The sequence below is a fragment of the Mytilus galloprovincialis genome, chromosome 8, assembly GCF_965363235.1.
Source record: "Mytilus galloprovincialis chromosome 8, xbMytGall1.hap1.1, whole genome shotgun sequence".
Lineage (NCBI taxonomy): Eukaryota > Metazoa > Mollusca > Bivalvia > Mytilida > Mytilidae > Mytilus > Mytilus galloprovincialis.
Genome location: NC_134845.1, coordinates 25,094,918 through 25,118,526, shown reverse-complemented (window position 1 = coordinate 25,118,526; position 23,609 = coordinate 25,094,918). Strand labels below are relative to the sequence as shown.

General features: G+C 31.5%; 1 protein-coding gene across 1 annotated transcript in view; it reads right to left on the bottom strand.

Moving 5' to 3' along the window:
• Window positions 1-1,380: 1,380 nt before the first annotated feature.
• The window catches only part of LOC143085388 (protein mono-ADP-ribosyltransferase PARP14-like), a 47,742-nt gene continuing 25,513 nt past the window's right edge, over window positions 1,381-23,609 (bottom strand). The window contains exons 13-20 of the mRNA XM_076261700.1: window positions 21,834-21,899; window positions 19,017-19,193; window positions 18,284-18,481; window positions 15,426-15,625; window positions 10,438-10,852; window positions 8,962-9,119; window positions 8,553-8,730; window positions 1,381-6,576 (exon numbers count right to left, since the gene is read on the bottom strand). Coding sequence (XP_076117815.1) covers window positions 6,293-6,576; window positions 8,553-8,730; window positions 8,962-9,119; window positions 10,438-10,852; window positions 15,426-15,625; window positions 18,284-18,481; window positions 19,017-19,193; window positions 21,834-21,899 — 1,676 coding nt within the window. The 3' untranslated portion in view covers window positions 1,381-6,292. The remainder of the gene's footprint in view (window positions 6,577-8,552; window positions 8,731-8,961; window positions 9,120-10,437; window positions 10,853-15,425; window positions 15,626-18,283; window positions 18,482-19,016; window positions 19,194-21,833; window positions 21,900-23,609) is intronic.

The window sequence follows — 23,609 nt, the reverse complement described above, 5'->3', positions numbered from 1 at the left end:
TACAAAACATGGTATCCCTTTCTTTCCGTTGTTTTTTTACGATTGCATATATTCTTGTAATTGTTCAATAGGTCTTTGTTATTGTTCGTTCGCTTTAAAAATACGTGATTGTCTTATGTTAAATTGTGGTTAAAGTTATACCTCGTAATTGTACGCTATCTAATTTTTCTTCTTATAACTTCTTAAAATTTTTAAATGATCTTAATTAAATTCTATCAAAACATTCGATATGCCCAGCTTTTACAACACCATTTCAAATGAAAAATGAAAAAAAAAACAATAATCCACAATGCTCCCCTCCATTTCAAATGGTACAATACGCTACAAATATTTTGTTTTTTCTGATATAATCTACATATTTTGTAGTCATGAGTATCTTATACTTTTTCATTGACAACATATTTGTTGAATTTGGAGGGAGAATTTTTAAGGAGATTGTCGGCATTCCTTTGGATATAACGGTGCACTTCTTCTAGTTCACATTTTCTTCTTTAAACAGCAACTGGAGCTTAAATTGGAGCATTTGTGAAAACAAGTTGATCAAAGAGACAGATTAACAACCCATGTTTTCTTATTTGGTCTAATTGTTATATCTTCTTGAAAAACAATACATACACCTTCCTCTACATCATTTCTAGACATTTTCATTAAACTCAGTACAAGAATGTAAAAACCAAGATACAATTCCAATTTGGAAATTATTATTTTTCCTTTTCTTGGCAGCAATATATCAACTTTGCCCACGTATGGAGTACATATGTCTCAACTCAGTTTTGTTTGCGTCCTTGTTAAATAAATTTGTATGTTTGTTTTATTTTTTATGTTGATTGTCTGCGATGTAATTCACACAACTTTGGCTGCTGGATTCAAATTATTGTCAAATTAACCTATTGTGTCTGTCTGGTTTGTTCGCTCAATTCAGTCAATATAACGGAAATATAAACGATTCTCATTCAAATGGGAGATTTAGCTAGCTTTTTAAACTGGTTTCTCTCGCCATTTTTTTCAGATAATGTCTTTACGAAATAGAGAATAGTTGAATAGTTGTTTATCACTTGTTGCGTTGACTGATTTTGTCACTTTTTTTTTACTCTTCCTGCTTGAATTTGTCTTAAAGCTCGGTATTTTATCTTTTATTTTTTATCAGTTTATCGTTTGATTATGCGCAAAGCAAGAATATATTTTGTAACCTTAACTTATCGGAGATGATGGGATCAATATCAATTCATTTCATTTGTCCATAGTGAATATAATGTTTTCCTTTTCTTATAAGGCACGTTATCATAACATCTTGACATGCTTTATGTAAACTGGTAACAATCTTTTCCATACTAGTTCACAACACTTAATAAGGTAAACAATTAAATTAAACTTTGAACATTGTAATTTTGATATTTTTATTCACAATATAAGGTTGAAGTACACTCTCTTGAATACATTATCACAGTCTTATTTTTAATTCAATTACAATAAAAGCTTGAATTAGACACTCTAAATCATTCAATTACAATATTAGCTTAAATTAGACACTCTAAATTATTTAATCACAATATAACTTGAATTGGATACTTAAGAAATAATTAATGAGGGCTTGAATATATTGTGATTTTACCAAGGGCTGGCCCTTAATGACAAATATTTTACCCTGAGCGATAACGAGGGGTAAAATATTGGCATAAGGGAACAAACCGTGGTAGTATCACGATATTTGCAATCCCCAATGAATAATTTCGATTATAATAGGACAAATACGGATATTGCTTTGGATCGAAGAGCTCTAGGTGAAGGCATTATTTGTCGTTCCCATTAATAAACGCACTATAATGTTGACGTAAAAGAATGGAAAAACTGAATCAGTGACATGCTTAAACTATTTACAATAATTATTTAGATAGGTTTGGATGAATCTAAATGACAATTGTACCTATATGTCTTATAAGTATACAAAAAATGGTTTATATAACACATTTTATCATCATTTGTTTACGTTTGAAATTGAGAAAGGAAATGGGGAATGTGTCAAAGCGACAACAACCCGACCATAGAGCAGACAACAGCCGAAGGTCACCAATTGCAAAGGGTCTTCAATGTAGCGAGAAACTCACGCACTCGGCGTTCTTAAGCTGGCCCCTAAACAAATATGTATACTATTTCAGTGAGAGTGGACGTCATACTAAACTCTGAATTATACAGAAGAAACTGAAATTAAAAATCATACAAGACTAACAAAGGTCAGAGGCTCCTGACTTGGCGGAAAATTGCGGCGCGGTTAAACATGTTTTTTTGAGATCTCAACCCTCCCCCTATACCTCTAGTCAATGTTAAAAAAACAAACGCACTAATACGCACAGTAAAACTCAGTTTAAGAGAAGTCCGAGTCCGATGTCAGAATATGAAACAAAAGAAAATAAACAAAAGAAAATGAACAAAATGACAATAATACATAAAATAACAACAGACTACTAGCAATTACTGACATGCCAGCTCCAGACCTCAATTTAATTGATTGAAAGATTATGTCTTCATCATATGAATATCGCGTACAATCCTACCTGTTAAGGGTTTAGTATTATACCACCATGAAATAGATGAGAAAAACATAACCTGTGTCATGCCAACAACTAGTTTTGGATAATTTGTTAAATTCCGATGCAAAGACCCTATAAGTGAATCAATATCAAAACGTGTATTTTTCCCGTAAACTGCTTATATTCTGACGTAATACATCTATGACATCGATTAGCTCATTCATCAAAAAGCATACGACGAGTGAGTACGATCGGAACAGCACAAACAATATATTCATATTTTAGCACGGCTATGTACGCAAAGGACATCATGTTAAGACCTTAATTAGTCAATCACAATATAAGCTTGAATAAGACGCTCTAAATTTTTTCCATCACAATATAATTTGAATTGAATACCTCTTAATTGTTCAATCACAATATAAGCTTGCATTGAACGCTCTAAATATTTAAATCACAATACTAGTATAACTTGAATTTGATATTCTTAATTATTTAATCCTAATATAAGCTTGAATTAGAAATTCTAAATTAGTCAATCATAATATCAGCTTGAATAAGACACTACAAATTATATAATTACGATATAATTTTAAATTAGATATTCTGATTTTTTCAATCATGATATACACTCTAAAAAGTCAATTGCAATATTAGTTCGAATTACACATTCTTTTATAAATATGGAATACATAATGTATATATATATCACATGGTTTAAATCCGAGGTCTGGAACAGTTTGTTGATAAAACGTGTCCGTACAATGTCATATGTTTGTAGATGTTTTTAACTCATTCTGTCGGCAACTCCGGCCAGGTCTGTCATAACCTTGTATTGCTACAAAGCACAAAACCAATCAAACTTTGTGGTCCCTATTCAGAAACATGAAAATTCAATATAACAGTATTTAAAAAAAACCCTGTCCTTAGTAATAACTTCTTCAAATATCATTATATTTCAACAATTTCAACAATTTAAAAATACTACAGCTAACAATCAACATGAAACATTCAAGTTAAATATCACTTAAATATATAATGTTAAAAACAGAATTAGATAAAACAGAATGCTCAAATAAACTACTTTGTATTTCGTATTTGAAATGACAACTTGCTCTAATATATTTTTGAAAATCATATCCAACTAAACATTGCAAATGGTTTTTCATAAATGTTTACTTATATCAAGACATTTTTTTAACCGAAGGACAACATACATAACAGCTTCATTTGATTTGAAATAATTAAATTTAGGACGGATGTGTGTTGAAACAACATTACCGAAAATCATTCCAATATCAATCATTGCCGTCATCTAAAATTAACCGTTTGACAAACGTATTTTAAAAGTTGTCTATATATTTTTAAGGCTATTCTTTTATCCGGTTTATTTATAGATTATCTGGTGGATGCGCTTTCAATCTACATTGATTTTTCTTTCTTAGATGCCTCGAAATACAAACACAGTCTTGTTAATATGCCCTCAAAATACTTTTTTATCTAGTTTATATGAATACTGTTCGCAGCACAAATTGACAACGAGAGGCGAAAGATATCGATGAGACATTCAAACCCTTAAGTCGAAAATAAAATGACACCGCTAGTCCTTATAAAAAAATAAAACTAAACAAAAGTACACAAAATACAATTAACAAGATATTTTCAGCAACAGTATTACACCCGCTGTTAAAAATTACTTCACTGACACAGCTATGTCAGAGAAGTCCCCGTTTCTAAGTACATTTGGGGTGATTTATAACCTATTGCCAATTTGCAAGAAATATATATAATCACGTAAACAATAAATTACTTCAGTACTATACAGATAAACTAATTCCATTTTTATATTGATGCATATCGTAATGCATTGTGTTTTAAAAGATGATAAACCGAAAAATAATGATATCGGGTTGTTCAAACATCGTCATTTAGCATATTTATTTCATTTTTTTTTAAAATTATATTAATCTGTGTGAAGGCGTTCCTATGGATACAATGTTTGAATCCAATGAAAGCAAATCATTTCGGATTGAATTTGTGTGGGTCGACAGTATTTGCATACATAATGTTCTGTCATAATTTTCACACAAAAGACTAGCTATCAGTGACAGAACTTACTACTAAATGTTACATGAAAAATGTTTTTATATAAATTGAATATTTTCAGCTAACAGACTCAACGACCTTGTTTTTAAAAAGCAATATCTACGTATATGTAGATGAACTGGACTAAGGTGTCTTCAATTTGTTTATGAACCAAGGTCAATACACTTATTTTGTTGGGTTCCTTTTTTTCTTTATTGATATTTATCAAAATATTACGATTTTACTACATTTAAAATTTCATTTAAGGACACGCATTTGTTCGAAATTTATTGGCAACAAAGCCACGAATCTTTAAAACAATCTCGAAACAGTGGTTTAAACAGACAGAAAGGAAACAACCGTATAATGCAAAGCGAAAAAGAAGACAGCTTTGCAAAAATTTCCATTTCTGATGCAACGATTTCCAAAAACGATGAAAGGGCGAACAGATGTTTTTTTAATTAATAGTGGAGTTTGATCGCAACGGAAATGCGTATATACTTCTTAAAGCAGAACATTGAACAACAACCAAAGACCCGAAAACATGCTAGTCAACAAAAGAAACAATATAATTATAGTACCACCTAATAGTTTAAAATATCACTTGAACTTTAAACTTGAACATTTTGCATGATGTTTTTGAAAATTAATCTTCCTATAAAAAACAAACAACATACATTTCGCGTATAAAATAAAACGACTGAATGAATGTACTTGGTACATAAGATAAAAATTGACTTATTTATTCGCGGAAAGGATTAATATTAAAAGGACTTGACAGAATACTTTTATTTCTAGTTTATTCCTACAAATTAGATGTTGCCGATTGACCAAATGATATTTGCGGAAACAATCACATCCCCCCTTTTTTTCTGTGACGTCAAATAGCATCTATTATTACAGTTAAATCACGAGAACGCGTTTTTCTCCAAAAATAGTTGAAAACAATTCCGAGAAAAGTGTACAAACAAATTCCTATAAGGTCGTATTACCTGAGCGAATCAAAACTTCAGCTCGGTATCAATAGGCATGCATTATACACGTATTTATAAGAACCGTTGTTGACTGGCTTAGCAATATAAAAAAAAGAACTATTCAAGTAAAACTTGTTTTGACAACTTAAAACGATACAATATTTTTTAAGGGGTAAAATGCGAATTTTATTCGTAAATGAATTCTTTTTTTGTGTCCTTATAGGTCATATTTTGAAATATTCAATTATACTGATAGTTGTATTTTGGTACCCATCCTTACAATAAAATAAAATTTGAGATGGGTATTGGTATTCGACACTTTCTCTTTCAATTGAATTGAAAATGAATGTCACGTATTTTTTTTTTTTGACTTTTAGTACTAGCTAGTATTATTTTATAGATATAACTATCAGGGAAATATTTACAGACACAATTTTTATATGATCATAGGCCTTTTAGCCTTTATGTAGCACAATCATTGTGTGAGCGAATTTAAAGGAAATCTGCTTTTTTCCATTCAAATCTGTCATTTCTAGACCAAAAAACAAAGTATTGACAACAAAAGGTAGACAACATTAAATTTGCCCAAAGTTGTAAAGGAATAATTCTACTGATTGTGCCGTCCTTAAAAAAAACTACATTTATAAATATTTTAAACTAAAATATTATTGATGGTATATAATTTCTGAAAATGTGACCTTCAAGTTACCCTTGGAATAGAACTAAATATTCAGGATATGCTTGTGTATCATGGAATATGACAAATATTGCGGGATCTGCAGGATTATCAACTACACAGTCATGCAAAATGTGACTTTTTCCTTTTGGCGGTGGTACGATCAATCCTTGTTTCCCTTGTGCGAATTCACCAGTTAAGACTTTACACATGTACATATGCCTTTGGTTGTTATGGTCATTTGGCGAATATGTACCTCTAGCTGAATATGCTGCGTCCCTTGCAAAGTATACACCATTTCCATATACCGTAGCTAAGTAAACATATATATTAATAATCAAGAATTTCAAGATTTGTTTTAAATAACATAAGTGGTGATGCAACATTTGAAATATAAAGTCAACAATAGATGCCGTATGTAAATATAGAAACATCAAACAAAAGTAGGGGATTAAAAGAGGGCTTTCTATAATGATCTTTAGCGGAAAACCAAATCCACCAACTCCAAGCGAGATGGTTCATAACCGTTGCTCGTTGGGCATTAAGCTAGCTTCCAGTAAATGCAATAACTCTTAGATCGATTTTTTTTATTTCGTTTAGTGATTTTTTTTCTTAGTATTCATGTGAGTTAAACCCATCTCAATTGATGTATTAGACTGTGTTCTGGTGTTGTGCTGTAACACCTCTATCCAAGGTAAGAGCCGAAGTTAAACACCCTCTTAATGTTTAACCCCATCAATTTCTGTGAATGTATGTCCAAGACAGGAACCTCTTTTTTCTGTCTGCTATGATAATATTTCGTTCCAACTAATAAACATTAAACAGTATATTTTTTTTCAATTTTTTTGTTTCATATTTGGTTATACATCACGGGTCTTAACTTGCTTCTAATACGAGTGATGGTTGTTTTCACATTGTTATAATGCGTACGATAACATGTAGTTGTTTACATTCTTTTCCTTTATCTTTTGTAGATATTTGTCTCATTTATAATCATACCACATCCCTTATTGTCATTTTTCTAATATAGATACAAACACCAACTAAAAATTTGAATGATATCTTATAACTTTAATATTATTAGTCCCTAACTCGTGCAACCCTAAAAGATTTGTGTAAAATCAGGCATTTTTCCAAAATTTGCAAATATACTAATATGCTAATTATACTTTCTGGTAAGTTTGAACCCACCTCTACTGAAAAAAAATCATTTTTAGTCAATTTTTAATTTTAATTCGAACTTGAGAGGTACACATTGACCAGACTGTGTGTCTGCCTCATTCAAGTATTACCTTATATGTACAGCAGTCATACTGACTGAAAGTAAATTTGACTTTAGTGTCTTTTTGGGGAATAATTATTGTCAGGTCAGATCTGCCTAAATGTCCGTTCTACGAATTTCGTACAAAACGGTGACCTAGATATTACAGACCAGATCTATATTGACCATATTATACCTCGTTGTGTTCCTGTACATCATTTGCATGTATTTATGACAATTGTTTATGCGTACAGCCACTACCAGTCGGACTCAAAAGACGTGCACCCCAACCTCTTTTTTTACTACTTTTCGCGTATTTCAGATCTTTAACTCTTAAACGGCTTTAAAGATGTCATATTTTCATGTACAGACATCTGAGAAGAGTTTATGGACGGACCATGAATTGCATGGTCGAAATACCTACTGTCAAGACAGATCAGCTAGGGCATTTCCACAAAAAGTATGGAGGTTCATTCTGGCCTCCAAAGAATGGTGGTCGCCATCACGACGGCATGTGGGATTCGGGGCAAAAGGGTTCATAATGCTGCATATGTTTGATTCATTAAAAAGGATTAGTTCATTACAGGCTAACAACGTACAATTTTTTGTTTGTTTGTGTTTTACTGTTTTTGGTGTAACTTTGTAGCTACGTGCAACCTTTTAATCATACTACAAAAAAAGCTTGTAACGTATACAAAGAATATCGCCATTTCAAACAGCCGACACAAAATAAATGCAGAAAATATTTTGTAAGCAATTTAGGAGAAATACACAACATTCAGCACATAAAAGATACGAAATTTCACATTTTCATTTATTGACAGCAACTCTACGTTTGCTGTAAACAAAAGTCTGTCACTTGTCATTGTCTTTTTTGATTTTCTTTAGACAAGAAGCAGATGATCTTTTAAAAATACATTTAACGAAAAACAAGTGTCAGCAGTTACTCATGTTAAGAAACAAGTGACTTGAAGACTTGGAATTGAAAAAAATTATTACTCGAATAATTAAATTGTATCTTTACATACCATTTTTGCCACAATAACTCCTATTAAACCCATACGTGTTGATACTATCCAAAGCGTCATATGCAGTACCGTGCCAAAGTGTTCTTTCGTTTTGATGACCTTGGGGATTTAATGACTCCATTGACATTTTTTTTGCCTTGTATTGCTGATATAATGCCCGATTCTGTATTCTTGAAATCTGCAATGAAGTTAAAGATAGTTGTTTAACGAGAAAGATAAACACAGAATTACTAAAGTGGTTTTTTTTAGTTTACGAAACAAGTATAAATACTAAATATTGTGCATTTCACGCAATGTGTCATCAACATGTGTTTTTTTCCTTGAAGATTAATCGTCATTCTATCGTTTTCATTAAAAACGTTTTCGACCAATCATGAAAGGTGTGTAATAACTTATACATGTACTTTACCTTTAGAATCGTAAGTGCTGATCCAGTAGTTTTTAAAAAATCTTTTTGAACTTCGAGATATTCCTGGTCAGTTTGTTGAAGAGGTACTAGTTTTATATTCTCCTTATCGTCCATTGGACTCCAGTTTGAGGGCATCTCAAATGCCAAGCCAGATGCGTCTGAAAAAGATATACTTATTGATAACATACAAAAACCAAAAAATAATTTTGCCAGTCCAAGTGCGAAAATCAATACAATTTTACACATTTCAAGTAGATACACCACGTTGACCTAAAAGTTTAAACGTGAAGTTAGTATATCAACCTTTTTTTATGAAAAAAAACCTCGTTTAATCATTGATATTTTGATAAGCGTTCAACACAAGAATAAAAAAAAAATGAAGAAAACTGAATGAAATTATTTTACCTTTTCCTCTTAATACTTATAACAAAAGGGGTAATTTGTCCTCAATAAAATTGACCATGCAAACTCAATACTTTTTTTTTAAATTGTTAAATTCGTTGTTGCATAAAACATACTCTTATCATTGTGTTCAAATTTTGCTTTTCCCTGACATTTTTTACATTACAACAGACATACGTATCAACCCTTGTCAAAAAATTAGTATATAACGGATAACAACGTTTGTTTGTTAGATATTCATTGAAGAATCCATCAAAACAAAAATTTAAGGAAATGTGTAAATTATGTACAGAATGATTTACTTCAAAACCTTCAACTCCATCAGTCTTGTAATTAAGTAAAGCGAAATATAGATTATCTCATCCAAAAAACCTTAGGCCTCATTGTAATTTTGAGATTAAGAAAATCGCTTTCCTTTGTATTTTTGTAAATTTGCCTTGCATTTCATGTTTCTTTTGTCATGAATACCACCGAATATCCTTTCTTTTCTATTAAGCTTATAATTTGGTCTGCCAGAAACATGTTTCATTTGCAAATTGTTTATCATTGGTGCTCAAATAAAAACAGTTGAAAGGATGAAATAAAATCAAAGTAGAACAGCATTGAAAACTAATTATTCCAACATATGAAATAGATATGTCTTGTGTATGTCATCTTTGGATAGAGAAAGAAAAGCATGAATGATCGATAAGAAAATAATCGTGTTAATTGTATTTTATGTACGGCCTTTAACAATTAGCAAAGTCCATACCGCATGGTCAGCTATAAATGGCACCGAAACGACAATTTTAAACGAGAAAACTAACGGCCTTGTTTGTGTATAAAATAATAAATCGTTGAATGGTTGGCGGTTATACTCGGTGATACAAACAACTCTCACACTAACAGGACTAACTAAGCGGAATAAAAAACAATAAAAGAAACTGCTGTGTTATAAATCTCGTGCAGGATAAGTACAAAATGTATTTGTTCAAATTAGTGAATATATTGCACTTGTATTAAAAACAAAATGCACACGGATAAGAACACTTTCCGGCTCATGGTATCTCTGCTTAAAGAATTTAAACAATTTACCTGATAGTTTGTTTCTTCGAATAACCTTCACAGCCTCTGATGGGTTGCTCTCCAAATATTCCTCATAGCTGTTAAAATCAACTATATACTTGTTTCCCTGGTCATCGTGAAATTCAGCTGTTGCTTTGTTATTTCTGACGGCTTGTTCCAGTAGCAAATTTATCTGACGTGGATATTCTATTAATTTTTCCCCATCAATGTCTACCTCGAGATAACTCCATTCAACCATTTCAGACACAAGATTAGCATGTTCTTCAGCATAGCGCATTTCTTCCGTTCGTCTTAGAAAAGTGTAAATTTCTTGCAGGGCTTGTGTGATATTTTCAGGCAAACCTGTTATCTTTATTCGACCTAGATTCTTTTTCAGTGAAATTTCAACCCCGGAACTTACTAGTATTTGCTGTAACTCGTCTATCTAAAAAGCAAAACTTGAACCTTTTACGAAAAATGAATGAAGCGTCAATTTAAAGATTTAACGATTGAAAATATACATCTATATTTGAATGATCAAAACTTATAAAGAAAAAGACAAAGCCAAATTTAAGTTCGATACAATAATATTGAACGAGTATTTGATAAGTATTCTATTTCCTTAGCTGCATTATATAATTTAAACTAATTAACTTGTTATTAGCTAAGCTTCTGTAAAATTTGTCTTAAAATAAGAAAAAATATCGAAGAATTACTCTCAGACAAAGAAGACATATATATGCATATTCATTATACACCTAAACATTATTATTTCGAGGGAATCTGAGACCTTAACTTGTTTTCGAATGGCCATGGTTTAATTTGCTCATAAAACACAAATATTCAAATCAAGGATACTTTATGTTTTTTTACATACTTATCGCTATTCAGTTCAATCCGGGGAGACTTCAGTGTTCCTGTTGTTCCTCTTATAGTTAATGTGTTTTCCTCGATTTTGGTTTGTAACCCGGATTGATTTTTCTCTTAATCGATTTATGGCTTTTGAACACCAGCATACTAGCTACTGTTGCCTTTATTCAATATACTAGTCATGGAATTTTATGCGACTGTCATACAAGTGAGAGATTTAGCTGGCAATAATACTGAAATGCCTGTACCCAATCAGAAATATGACAGTTGGTAGTATTCATTCGTTTGATGGATTTGAGATTTTGATTTTGCCATTTGCTTAGGGACACCCTGTTTAGAATTTTCCACGAAGTTTAATATTTTTGTTATTTTAATTTTCCACAAGTTATTGACATACATTATTCGCAAGAAACATAAAGGGGCACTCCCAAAGAAAACTAGGCAGAACTTGAGAATCTTGTTCAACAAGATTTTTGTTGAAAAATGGTCTTTTTGCATTGTTTGCACCTTTGTTTTTTTTTTTGTTTTTTTTGGGGGAAATGACATTTTTAATAGTCATATTGGGTTATAATGTTTAGAAAGTGTTTTCATTTCACAGTAAAGTTGACTGCTTACACATTGAAATACGGAAATTCAACAATTGATATATATTTAAAAGATGACCATGAATACAGCAGTAAATGATTATAAAATATCTGGTATCTATTGATATGTAAATCTTCTAATGCGGTAAACTGTCTGGATACAATAGTTTATTTTCAACTTGTTGGTGTTTAGACATACCGAAAGTGATACTGTTCAATTTAAAGACGAATAAAAGTTGTGATGTTTTCATGGAAAAATGAACTTCTGTATATATTTATACATAATTGAACATTTAAATAGGATTAAACAAAAGTTTTTTACTTTGTGGTGTTTGGAAACTTAAACAGTATGCATGTACGTGTGATGATCAATTCCTTGACACATGTAGAGACAGTTACAAACTTGGTACAGGAATAAGAATTATAAGACTGATAATATAGCATTATTTGCTGACAATGTTGAATATGAGGAATTTAAAGCCATCCGTGGGTAGGTTTTGATGATTCAGTGGGAAATCATACAGTTGCAACCATAATAATGTTTGCGCCTTCAATGCTCTTCACCTTTGTACTTGTTTGGCTTTATAACTGTTTTGATCTGAGCGTCACTGGTGAGACTTATGTAGACGAAACGCGCGTCATAGAACCATTACACAATTACGGGAGGAATAAGTACAGAGCTACGTCATAAATGTTTCAAAGAAACATAAAAAGAACGTAATATCGACAAAACAAATTAGCAAATATGAAAGACAAGAATTTACTCTTAATTGTCATCATATACGATGTTTATTGATTTCTTCTGTTGAATAAATTAATCGTTTGGTGGCGGTGTGTTTCAATGGACAGAGAGCGACGGTATTCATATTCATCTTAGGATCAACTGTATTCTTCTTTAGTGTGACTTATTTATTTTCGATGCAATCCATTTGTGATTTGTGCAATTTACTCGTGTTAATTTTAAGGAACACACTTTATACATTAGCTATGACAGAGGTTTACTAGTACTTTGTTATTACTATCATTCGGTGAATCAAGAAAAAGATAATAAAAGTAACAGTAGTTTTGCGAATGGATCGTTAAATATCTGGTAAAGGATGGAAATCTTATCGAAAAAAAACCAAATGCAACATAAAAAAAAAATCAAACTTAATGAATTATAATGACATAATTGTTGAAAGTGGCAATAACTAGAAAACAGCAGCAAAAATCAAGTAAACAAACATTCCAGACATACAACACAATATCCAAAAACACTTATAATGAAATCAAACAAAAACACCAACCAAAAAAGTTATTGTCCTTGTTAATACAGGTAGTATGGTAAAGCATAGTGACATATTGCTTTTCCAATCAAAATACTAAATAAGTAAAATATAAATACAAGATCATAAGTACGCTGTGAAAACCTTATATGCCCGGAAGCATCCTCGGACCCAACGCATAAGGAATGCAAAAGTTGAAATCCTGAAAACTTGATGCACATATGGCGAACAACGGGACGGGTCACATAACCAAATTGAAAATAATAGTAAATAGACAAATAAAAGTAAAACTGTAAAATAAACACAATTCCACACAGTCAACACCTAGAATCTATATATGTAGTCTTATAATATAAGACTTCGTAGGTCCATACCGTGTCTTATATTTTTAAGGGCTTCTATAACTCAAGGCCATCATGTAGAATTTGTTAAGTAGATACTGAATATTTATCCATTAGATATTGGTACCTTTCAATAAACGTTTTGAGAAAAAAGACAAGACGTTCTTATAGAATCCTGGCTTCTTAATTTCATATTCAGACACTGATTAGTTTATCAAGTTCTGAATATCAGCTGCAAGCTCCTTAATATGATATGAGTTGAGAAATTTAAATTCCAATTGTGGATGAAGTTGATATAATGCTGCTAATAGGGGATATTTAATTCTAATCATTTCGTTTGTCATAGACTGTGTTCTTGTGATGACCACATTAATCGAATTCTGATTTATGTCTAAAAATGAGGATGAAGAAGGTGCTAAATGTGGTCGGTGTCTTTAATTTCCAGTTCTGGACTAGTAATGGGAAGCAATCAGAAAATATTGTATTGTTATTGGAAAAAACATCGATATAAATGTACATCTGATGTACAGTAGTTGTCGTTTGTTTATGTAAAAGAGGGACGAAAGATACCAAAGGGACAGTCAAACTCATAAATCTAAAACAAACTGACAACGCCATGGCTAAAAATGAAAAAGACAAACAAAAAAACAATAGTACACATGACACAACATAGAAAACTAAAGAATAAACAACACGAACCCCACCAAAAACTAGGGGTGATCTCAGGTGCTCCGGAAGGGTAAGCAGATCCTGCTCCACATGTGGCACCCGTCGTGTTGCTTATGTGATTACAAATCCGGTAAATAGTCTTATTCGGTAGGTCACATTCATGAAAGGGAAGGGGATTGTAGTTACGACGCAAGGAACATATCCGACATCATTTGTGAAACGGTTATTCCATAACGGTCAACCAACTCGTGATGGCGTCCGTAAAATTTACGAAGGGATGACTTCAACTTTACCATTTGGAAATCTTGGTTTAAAAGCTTCCTTGTGAGCAGTAACCCTCTATCAAGAAAATCATGATAGGAAATGCAAGCACGGGAGTATCGTATCAAATGGGAGATATATACCCCGTATGCAGGTGCTGCTGGAATGTTGCTACTTAGAAATGGAAAGTTCACAATTGGAAAGCTGAAATCATCTCTTTTGTCGTAAAGTTTTGTTTTCAACCGACCAAATTTATGTAATTTATACGTGTTAAACGTTTTTGTATTTAGATTATACCGTTGTTTTTCCCGTTTGAATGGTTTTACTGTGTCATTTTGGTCTTTTGTGGATAGTTGTCTCATTGGCAATCATACCACATCTTCTTTTTTATATTACAGTAGAATTTAGCTTGTTGTTAGATGTGAGCCAAGGTTCCGTGTTGAAGGCCGTACATTGACCTAAAATGGTTTACCCCTGTAAATTGTTATTTGGATGGAGAGTTGTCTCATTGGCACTCATACCACATCTTCCTATATATATTTACATAACACTAATCAGTTATACCCATACTTATACAAAATCGTTCAAAATTATCAGGAGAAGACAAAAGATTTGTTTTCTACAACATGTACAATTAACACGTCTAGAGTTCTTAATATTTTGAATGTCTTGCTAGCATTGTCATTTAAATAAAAATAGGTCTAAACAAGCGATTCACTTTTCCACATATAATATGTACTTATGTAGGCAATTACATACTTTCATCTAAATGGACACTTTTATGATTATTTTCAAGCATATTATAATATATATTAGAAAGTGACAATTGTAGATACAAAACATGATTTTAATGATTCACATAGGGTTATGAATCTTTGTGAAAGGTTCGAGAGCAGCGGCTTATGTTTAATCTCAAGTAGCCTGATCACCTACATAGTAGACGTCGAACTAGTATATCTATCACCCTTACTTTATCAAAAATAAAAAAAAATAACTTTAAATCTCCTTTTGGAAAGTTAAATTTATACCTGTGGTTTTGATAAATCTTTTATCAAGTCATCATCGACAGTTTTTTCTTGGTATGCACTCTCTAAACTATTTTCTAATGCTCTGATAGCATTTTTAGCACTTTGGTCGGTTTGTGCAAACACCTTGATGTATACTGTAGCTTTCAAGCTTACATTACTTATCTGGATATGTCGTTTTGGCCTAACGGGAGATTTCCCTCCTAAAATGAAAAAGTTCGTTTTAATATGATTTAAAAAAAAAAAGAAAAAATTTTCTTCTCAGATTTCCAAGTTTTATATTCAGATATATTTGCGATATCATGTCATGTCATAATTTTTGTATACAATGAACTTGACATTAAAGAAACAGTCAAAAATAGAAGGTCTGATACATAATTGGTTTATTATTAACTGATAAAGACAAACTAAATCAAACTTTACACTTGTTGATTCGAACAATATCGTTTTTGATAACGATACACAAACGGAGGAATTATTAAGTTTATATTCTGTGTCATAATCTGATATCAACGATAACAATAAATCATTGCACGAAGATGATATACCTCCAGATAGACGCGTAAGAAATATTATTTTTGAAAGACATCTGAAAGTGTAAATGCCGACAAGGCTTCGAGCCTGATGCTATAAGTGCCCGGAGTCACAAATATGTTGCCGACATTTGTGTTAAACATTACTATCGCTATCTTAAACTGAAGGTTTAGAGCAAAAAATTATAAGAAAAGGAAGAAAAACATACTTAGTAATTATTTTTCAATCTCTCTTTTTTTCAGTCGTTAGCAAACTTTTCGAGCGTAATGTCTGAACATACTCATTTAAATGCATACTTTCGTCACCGAACATCAGTCATGCCGATCGTTCGACAGGAAATCAACTATACGAATCTCTACGAAGGCAAATATATGAGATTTATATTTTTCGATATAAGGCAATAGAAGTATACCGTTGTTTAATAGTTATAGATCGATTCAACTAAACACAAATCAGGGTCACAAACCAAACTTTTGGAAACATACACTCTGTAAGAGAGTAAAAGCTTCGAATTTGTTTCACATTAAAGATATAACTATAAGTTGCAAAACATTGGCATTATTAGTGACCTACTCGTGTGGCTTCCTTATTGTGTAGCAGAATCTTCATCGGCTGATGAAGGTGCTGGTGTGAAAAATGGTTTAATTATTAGGCATGTGCTGTTCCTTGTTTTGAAAACATAAACGATATTATACACGAGTAGTTTGACTTCGGAATAGCCTTTCCCAAGATATAATAAATGCTGGTTACATAGGTCAGATAAATCATACCCGAATGAATCCTTTTGACATTTAAATTAGTAGCATAGATATATTAATTCATGGTGATCCGAACATTACAGATAAAGACAATAAGAATAACTTTCTCACTGTACCAGTCTATATATTGGAAATTAAGAGATCTACAAAATAATCATTGACGGTTAAACAAAATGTCACCTGATCTTAAAAGCAAGTATCTCAATTAAATATTTGATTCATTAATTTTCTTTTCTGTTTCCTTCGTTAATATATGTATACAAATTTGATAGATATGTACATGTCAATCATATTATAATCTTTTGTATTTGTCTGTTTATTGTTATTAAATTTGCCATTCAATATGAGAGGAAGTTGTATAAGTGACTAATCATTTGTTTCCCAATCCTTGTTTTGTATTGTTATATATGTGTTTATTCATTTTTATCCTGCAATTGGGTGTCCTACTATACAGATACAGCCCTACAGATATCGCTATGCTGTATCTGTATACTATACAGATTTCGCTTTGAAGCTCCGCCCACTGTCGGACTGAGTATTGTTTGAACCTGTGTGACCTCAGAATGTGTATTCCAGTTTCATACCAATTACGATGACAACTGTCGATTGCAAAACTAGAATGTGACTGTATTATTGTGTTACAAAATAAACCATGTCAATTTCAGCATGCACGTTTAGTGAATGTCAAGTCTGAAGCGTAGGACAACTCGTACACTTCTGTTTCAAATTTGACAATGTTTTGTTATTTGATTTTACTGTTGAAATTAGTTGTTATGTTAAAATAGATAATTATTCACCTTGAGCGATGTATTACTGTTGACCATTCAAGATTCTTTTTTGCGAACCCGTCTTCAGCGTAATGTGTGATTTTGATATTACTACGCGGGCCTCAAGGATTACAAATCGTAAATAAATGCTTAATATGTTAGTTTTTGTGTCTTTCAAAACAAAAACAATATACAGAATTAATTGCAGGATAAAGACAATAACTGTTTAGTGTCTTTAAATATCAATTGTATTTGTACTCGGCTTGAAACAGGTGTAGTAGCTCGCTAAAAGCTCGCATACACCTTGTTTCCTAGCCTCGTACAAATACAGCTGATATTTAAAGACACTAAACAGTTATTGTCTATGTTGGTGCTTAATGCTACCTCAAATTTGAAACTCCCTATAATATATATATTATTAGATTTCTTATAATCTACATCATGATTTATATGTTTACCTACCTTAATGAGTTTCGAGGGCAAAATACCAAAAGTTCGAAATTTTGTTTCTTTTTACTCAAACACCTCCCATGAAGATGACTAGGGAGTTTAAAAAAAAAGGATAGAAAATAAATTTTGCAGATTGAAAGACATTTGCTTAATAATAATCGATTCGTTTTGACGCATATCATCGACAATTCCTTGACATTACTCAGTGTTGACAAAACGCGCGTCTTGCGTAAAAAATCGTAAGCCTTGCATATTTGAACACCTCAAAATAGTTATTCGTACAAAAATATTTAATACTGTTTATACTTACCTTTGATATAAACAATTGCTAAACGTATACATTTAGACATACCTAATCCAAAATATCCTGCAAATTTTGATAACATGGATGGATTTTGATCACCCGACATGGTGCTTTCCAAGCAAGTCACAAATGTTTGTACCATATTTCCATCGTTTAAAACAATGTGAACTTCAATATCAGTTTTGCCACTGAAGTCTTGAAGAACGTCAACAAGTGCTGCTGAGACCTTCTGTATCTCTCCAAGTTCTGAATTTAATATTATTGTCTATAATTCATGGGAAAAAAATCACAGCTAACGTTTACATCATTTGGTCCTTGGTAGAAAGTTATCTTATTAGAATTAGTACCACATTCTATTTTCATACAACAGTTGTTTACCGAGTAAATTTACTAAAAATATTTAGTCTTATGATCTTGTTCATGCTGTCATATAAGATACTTGTTCGACTTATGTTTTTAATAAGCAGTGGGCTTAAGGAACATTTTCCCGATATCAATATCCGATTATTAACGTTTTGCGATAATAGAAAATGATTTTTTATACAGATTCTATTTTTTCATTTTTGTTTTAGATTATATTATATTATTCCATAATGATTCTTCTTTCGGACATAATCTACAGAATAATGTTATGCACAATAGGTCAAAAGTTATAAGAAAATGATAAGACACTACAAAATTAGTTATTGTTGAATACTATTAGAGGTATCAAGTCCCTTTAGTATACTAGTATTAGTTCAGTTGTACATATATGATAATGCTATATTATCAATAAACCCACCATTTGCTGGAAATGCAACGCTGTGTTGATCAAACTCCTCAAGCTTTTCAATTACCAACTTTATTTTTGATTTCAAATCTGATGACGAGTCCTCTACGTCCAAATGAATTATAAGCTCACTAGCTAAATTACGCCCTGCTGTTGTAATTGCAATTTTCTCCTTCTTCATATTTTTAGCTTAAATACATAATATATCAACACTTATCATGCTGTTAACATATCATTACAAATGAAACAACATGCTACATCCTACTATTGCATCATGTCCTTGTCGATTTTCAAATTTTCATAACTAATTTTAGCATTTGAAGTTCAGAGTGGAGTTTCTCAAGTGCTTCAACCAAACATTGAAGCAAAACATATGACTTTTTTAAAGCTATTTACATAAATCTTAAGGGATCATCCGCGAAAATCAGTGACTTTATTACGTGATTAATGCTGCTTTCACATGTAATTCGAACTCGATTCACATTAAATAAGTTAAAAACTCATTCGAAACGTTTGACGTCCGGATGTAAATTCTAATATAAAATTGCAATGCATGTCAAATTCGCTTTACTTCATCCGAACTTTTAATTATCATTATCAATCAATTGATTATAATGTAAGATAAATACATGGAATACCGCTATCTTGGCTTGTACAATCGCAGTAAACAATCGGTCTGATTCTTTGCCTAAATCTTCAAATGTGGAGACAGATTTACAATTTATCAATTATGCTGTTCATTTATATATAAAAAAAGTAATTTATTTCTTATCCGAAATCTTAAAACAAATTTATCGTATTTTTTTTTTTTTTTTTTTATCTAAATCAATTTATTCAATTTGGTCATTTAACATCACCTGCATATGGAATACACTTATTCGGTATTCAAGAGCTTGCAGCAACGATTTAGATTTTGTAAAACGTCACTAGTGTCTGAGCAGAGAGTTTTGATAAACCAGGGATGTGTCACAAAACGTCTCGTCCTTTTTTTAAAAAAAGTTTATCGGAAGGTACCAGGACCTTGTTGATAAAAATTCCGAATCAACTTTACAAATACTACACGAAGATCTTGAAGTATAGATTCTGCGTACTGACGTTTAATGTCATTTTAATAACGTATTAAAGTATTCTTTTTTTTTCTTTATTACTTTTAATGTTAAGTCTGTTGAAACGATGTACATTTGACGTGACTATGTTCTCATGTATTCCGTCATACTTTGAACGACATATTATTTTGTTGTATTAATATTACTTTTACTGTTAAGTCTGTCTTTATAAAAAGTAAAATCACAAAAATACTGAACTGAGAGGAAAATCCAATCAGAAAGTCCATATTCACATGGCAAAATCAAATAACAAAACACATAAAAAAGAATGGACAAGAACTGTGATATTCATTGATGATATTCATTTGACGTTACTCTGCAATTATGTATCCCGTCATACTCTGAACGACAAAATTGTTTTATATCAACCAGTGTGATGTCAAACGCATGATTATATGCCAGTAATACAAATTCATCAATCCTTAATGAGTGCATTTTACATAAATTAATTTAATCGTATAATAAGCAAAATGAGGATGTTAAATTTGATGTATGTCTTTTTGTGCTTCCGTGTTACATGTCTGTTTGTTTTGTTCACGCATCGTTGTTAATATAATGGAATTTAATGCGACTGTCATACAAGTGAGAGGTTTAGCTAGCTATAAAACCAGGTTCAATCCACCATTTTCTACATTAGAAAACGCCTGTATCAAGTCAGGAATATGACAGTTGTTATCCATTCGTTTGATGTGTTTGAGCTTTTGATTTTGCCATTTGATTTCATTAGGTCCTTTTCTTTGAATTTTTCAGTTCAGTATTTTTTCTCATATTAGTGTTTTCAAAAACTCTAATTCATAGATTTGTTTTTCTTTTATGCACAAATGTGCTATTTCATGAACAATTTGTGGAAATTGTGGCAATTTTGAAGAAGAACAAACACGATTTACCATACTGTTATCATATTTGAAAGAAAAAAAACAATCCAGAGTAAAATCTTCATTTTAGAAAAGTATAAATCCAAGGAAATATATACCGACGATCTTCCGTAATTTGAATTACAATTTAGAAAGTGTCCACCACAGATTAATTCGAATATTAACAAAAACGCATTTCTAATGCGTATTAGAAAAAAAGTAATGAGAGAACGCAACTACCGAATTCGATTCCAATTAAATGTACGTGTCAACAAACGAGGCATTTAGGTTCTAAAACTCTATATTTGAAACACTAGACCTTAAATATCTTATTTAAATGGAATTGGCTGTATACGGGATTTTCACTGAAGTAAGTCGATTTCTTTCGTTCATTTCTTTCCTTAAAAGTGTTCATTTTAATAGAACATTTTCATATATCATTGACAATATAAAAGTTTGCAGAATTTGTATAATTTTCATAGCCCAGTGTAGCTGTGGAAACGTAGCTCTTAGGTCCTTATGATATTTCTTTACTTCATGTATTTGGGGAAAAGTTAAAAAAAATATCATAAGGACCTAAGAGCTACGTTTCCGCAGCTAAGCGCAGTGTAGACATCTCATGGTTATAAAAAAAATATTTAATTTCAGAGCGCAAGGGAAAATAATGTTCCATAATGCAACGGTACATAAGAATTGTAATCTGTATACTATTTATCATGTTTAGTATGGGCTTTGCTCATTGTTGCTGTCCGTACGGTGACCTACAGTTGTTAATTTCATTGTCATTTTGGTCTCTTGTGGAGTGTTGTCTCATTGGCAATCATACCACATCTTCTTTTTCATATTAACATTTTATACAGTTTATATACCTTGCGTTTTTAGTTCCCGTGACAACGAATCTCCACCATTACGGATAATTACACTGCTAACGCTACCTGTGTAACAAAAATGGAGTTATAAATGAGTTTCTTTCTTTCAATCTAAGTATAAATTATAGATGCATTACGATTTACAAAATGTACTGAATAACGAATAAAAGTTTAACAATTTGGACTAGATTTGTATGTTCTGTACTGACAATATTAATAATGCTAAAAGACAACTGAACGACACAAGAGAAATTTAACAATTTCTTACTTGACATCCATTTTGTTAACAGTCAATTTGTCTATCGATTTCCAAAGCAGTTCACAGAAACAGCAAAATTTCAATCAATAAAATATTCTAACTGACATACACATGGTACATGAAATCTGTAAATATGTTTTTAATGAAACTCATCACAGAAAATTAATCCCCATTGTGTAAATAATTACAACATTTAAGATTGTTCAACGTATTGCAAATAAAATGCCACTATGTTGAAATGCTATTCAATCAATAATTTTACTTTTTCAATAGAGAAGGGAGAAAATCGTAAATATCAAATTTGACCATGGTTTGTGTTATTATTGTGTTTGATCTTGGTTTGTGTTATTATTGTGTTTGATCTTGGTTTGTGTTATCATTGTGTTTGATCTTGGTTTGTGTTATTATTGTGTGATCTTGGTTTGTGTTATTATTGTGTTTGATCTTGGTTTGTGTTATTATTGTGTGATCTTGGTTTGTGTTATTATTGTGTTTGATCTTGGTTTGTGTTATCATTGTGTTTGATCTTGGTTTGTGTTATTATTGTGTGATCTTGGTTTGTGTTAATATTGTGTTTGATCTTGGTTTGTGTTATTATTGTGTGATCTTGGTTTGTGTTATTATTGTGTTTGATCTTGGTTTGTGTTATTATTGTGTTTGATCTTGGTTTGTGTTAATATTGTGTTTGATCTTGGTTTGTGTTATCATTGTGTTTGATCTTGGTTTGTGTTATTATTGTGTGATCTTGGTTTGTGTTATTATTGTGTTTGATCTTGGTTTGTGTTATTATTGTGTGTGATCTTGGTTTGTGTTATTATTGTGTTTGATCTTGGTTTGTGTTATTATTGTGTTTGATCTTGGTTTGTGTTATTATTGTGTTTGATCTTGGTTTGTGTTATCATTGTGTTTGATCTTGGTTTGTGTTATTATTGTGTTTGATCTTGGCATTGCACAAGGTCATGTTTTTCTCAGACTGTTTATGACATCCTTATACTAAATCAATTGGATGTTAGATGTAAACTGATTGAAAATTTAGTCTTAGATGCATATTTTTTTCCCATTAGTTGTAAGTGGCTTTGAACTAGGTGTCAGTAACTGTGTGTACTCTCAAATCTGTATTTAGTGTCTTTTTGTTGTTGGGATGTACATGTACCCGGCAACGTCCAGTCTATGTAGTATTTGTATGTTTATCCATCTGATGAATAAAGCCTTTTCAACTGATTTGTATAGTTAGTTCTTATGTTGAACTGTTACACCACTGTCCCAGGTTAGAAGGAGGGTTGGAATGCCGCTTACATGTTTATCCCCGTAAAAGTAAATATCTATGTGCGTGTCCCAAGTCAGGAACCTGTAATTCAGTGGTTGTCGTTTGTTTATGTGTTACACATTTGGTTTTCGTTCACTTTTTTTTACATAAATTATACCGTTAGTTTTCTCGTTTGAAGTGTTTAAAATGTACTTGTTTGGCTTTTTTATATATTTTGATATGAGCGTCACTGATGAGTCTTATGTAGACG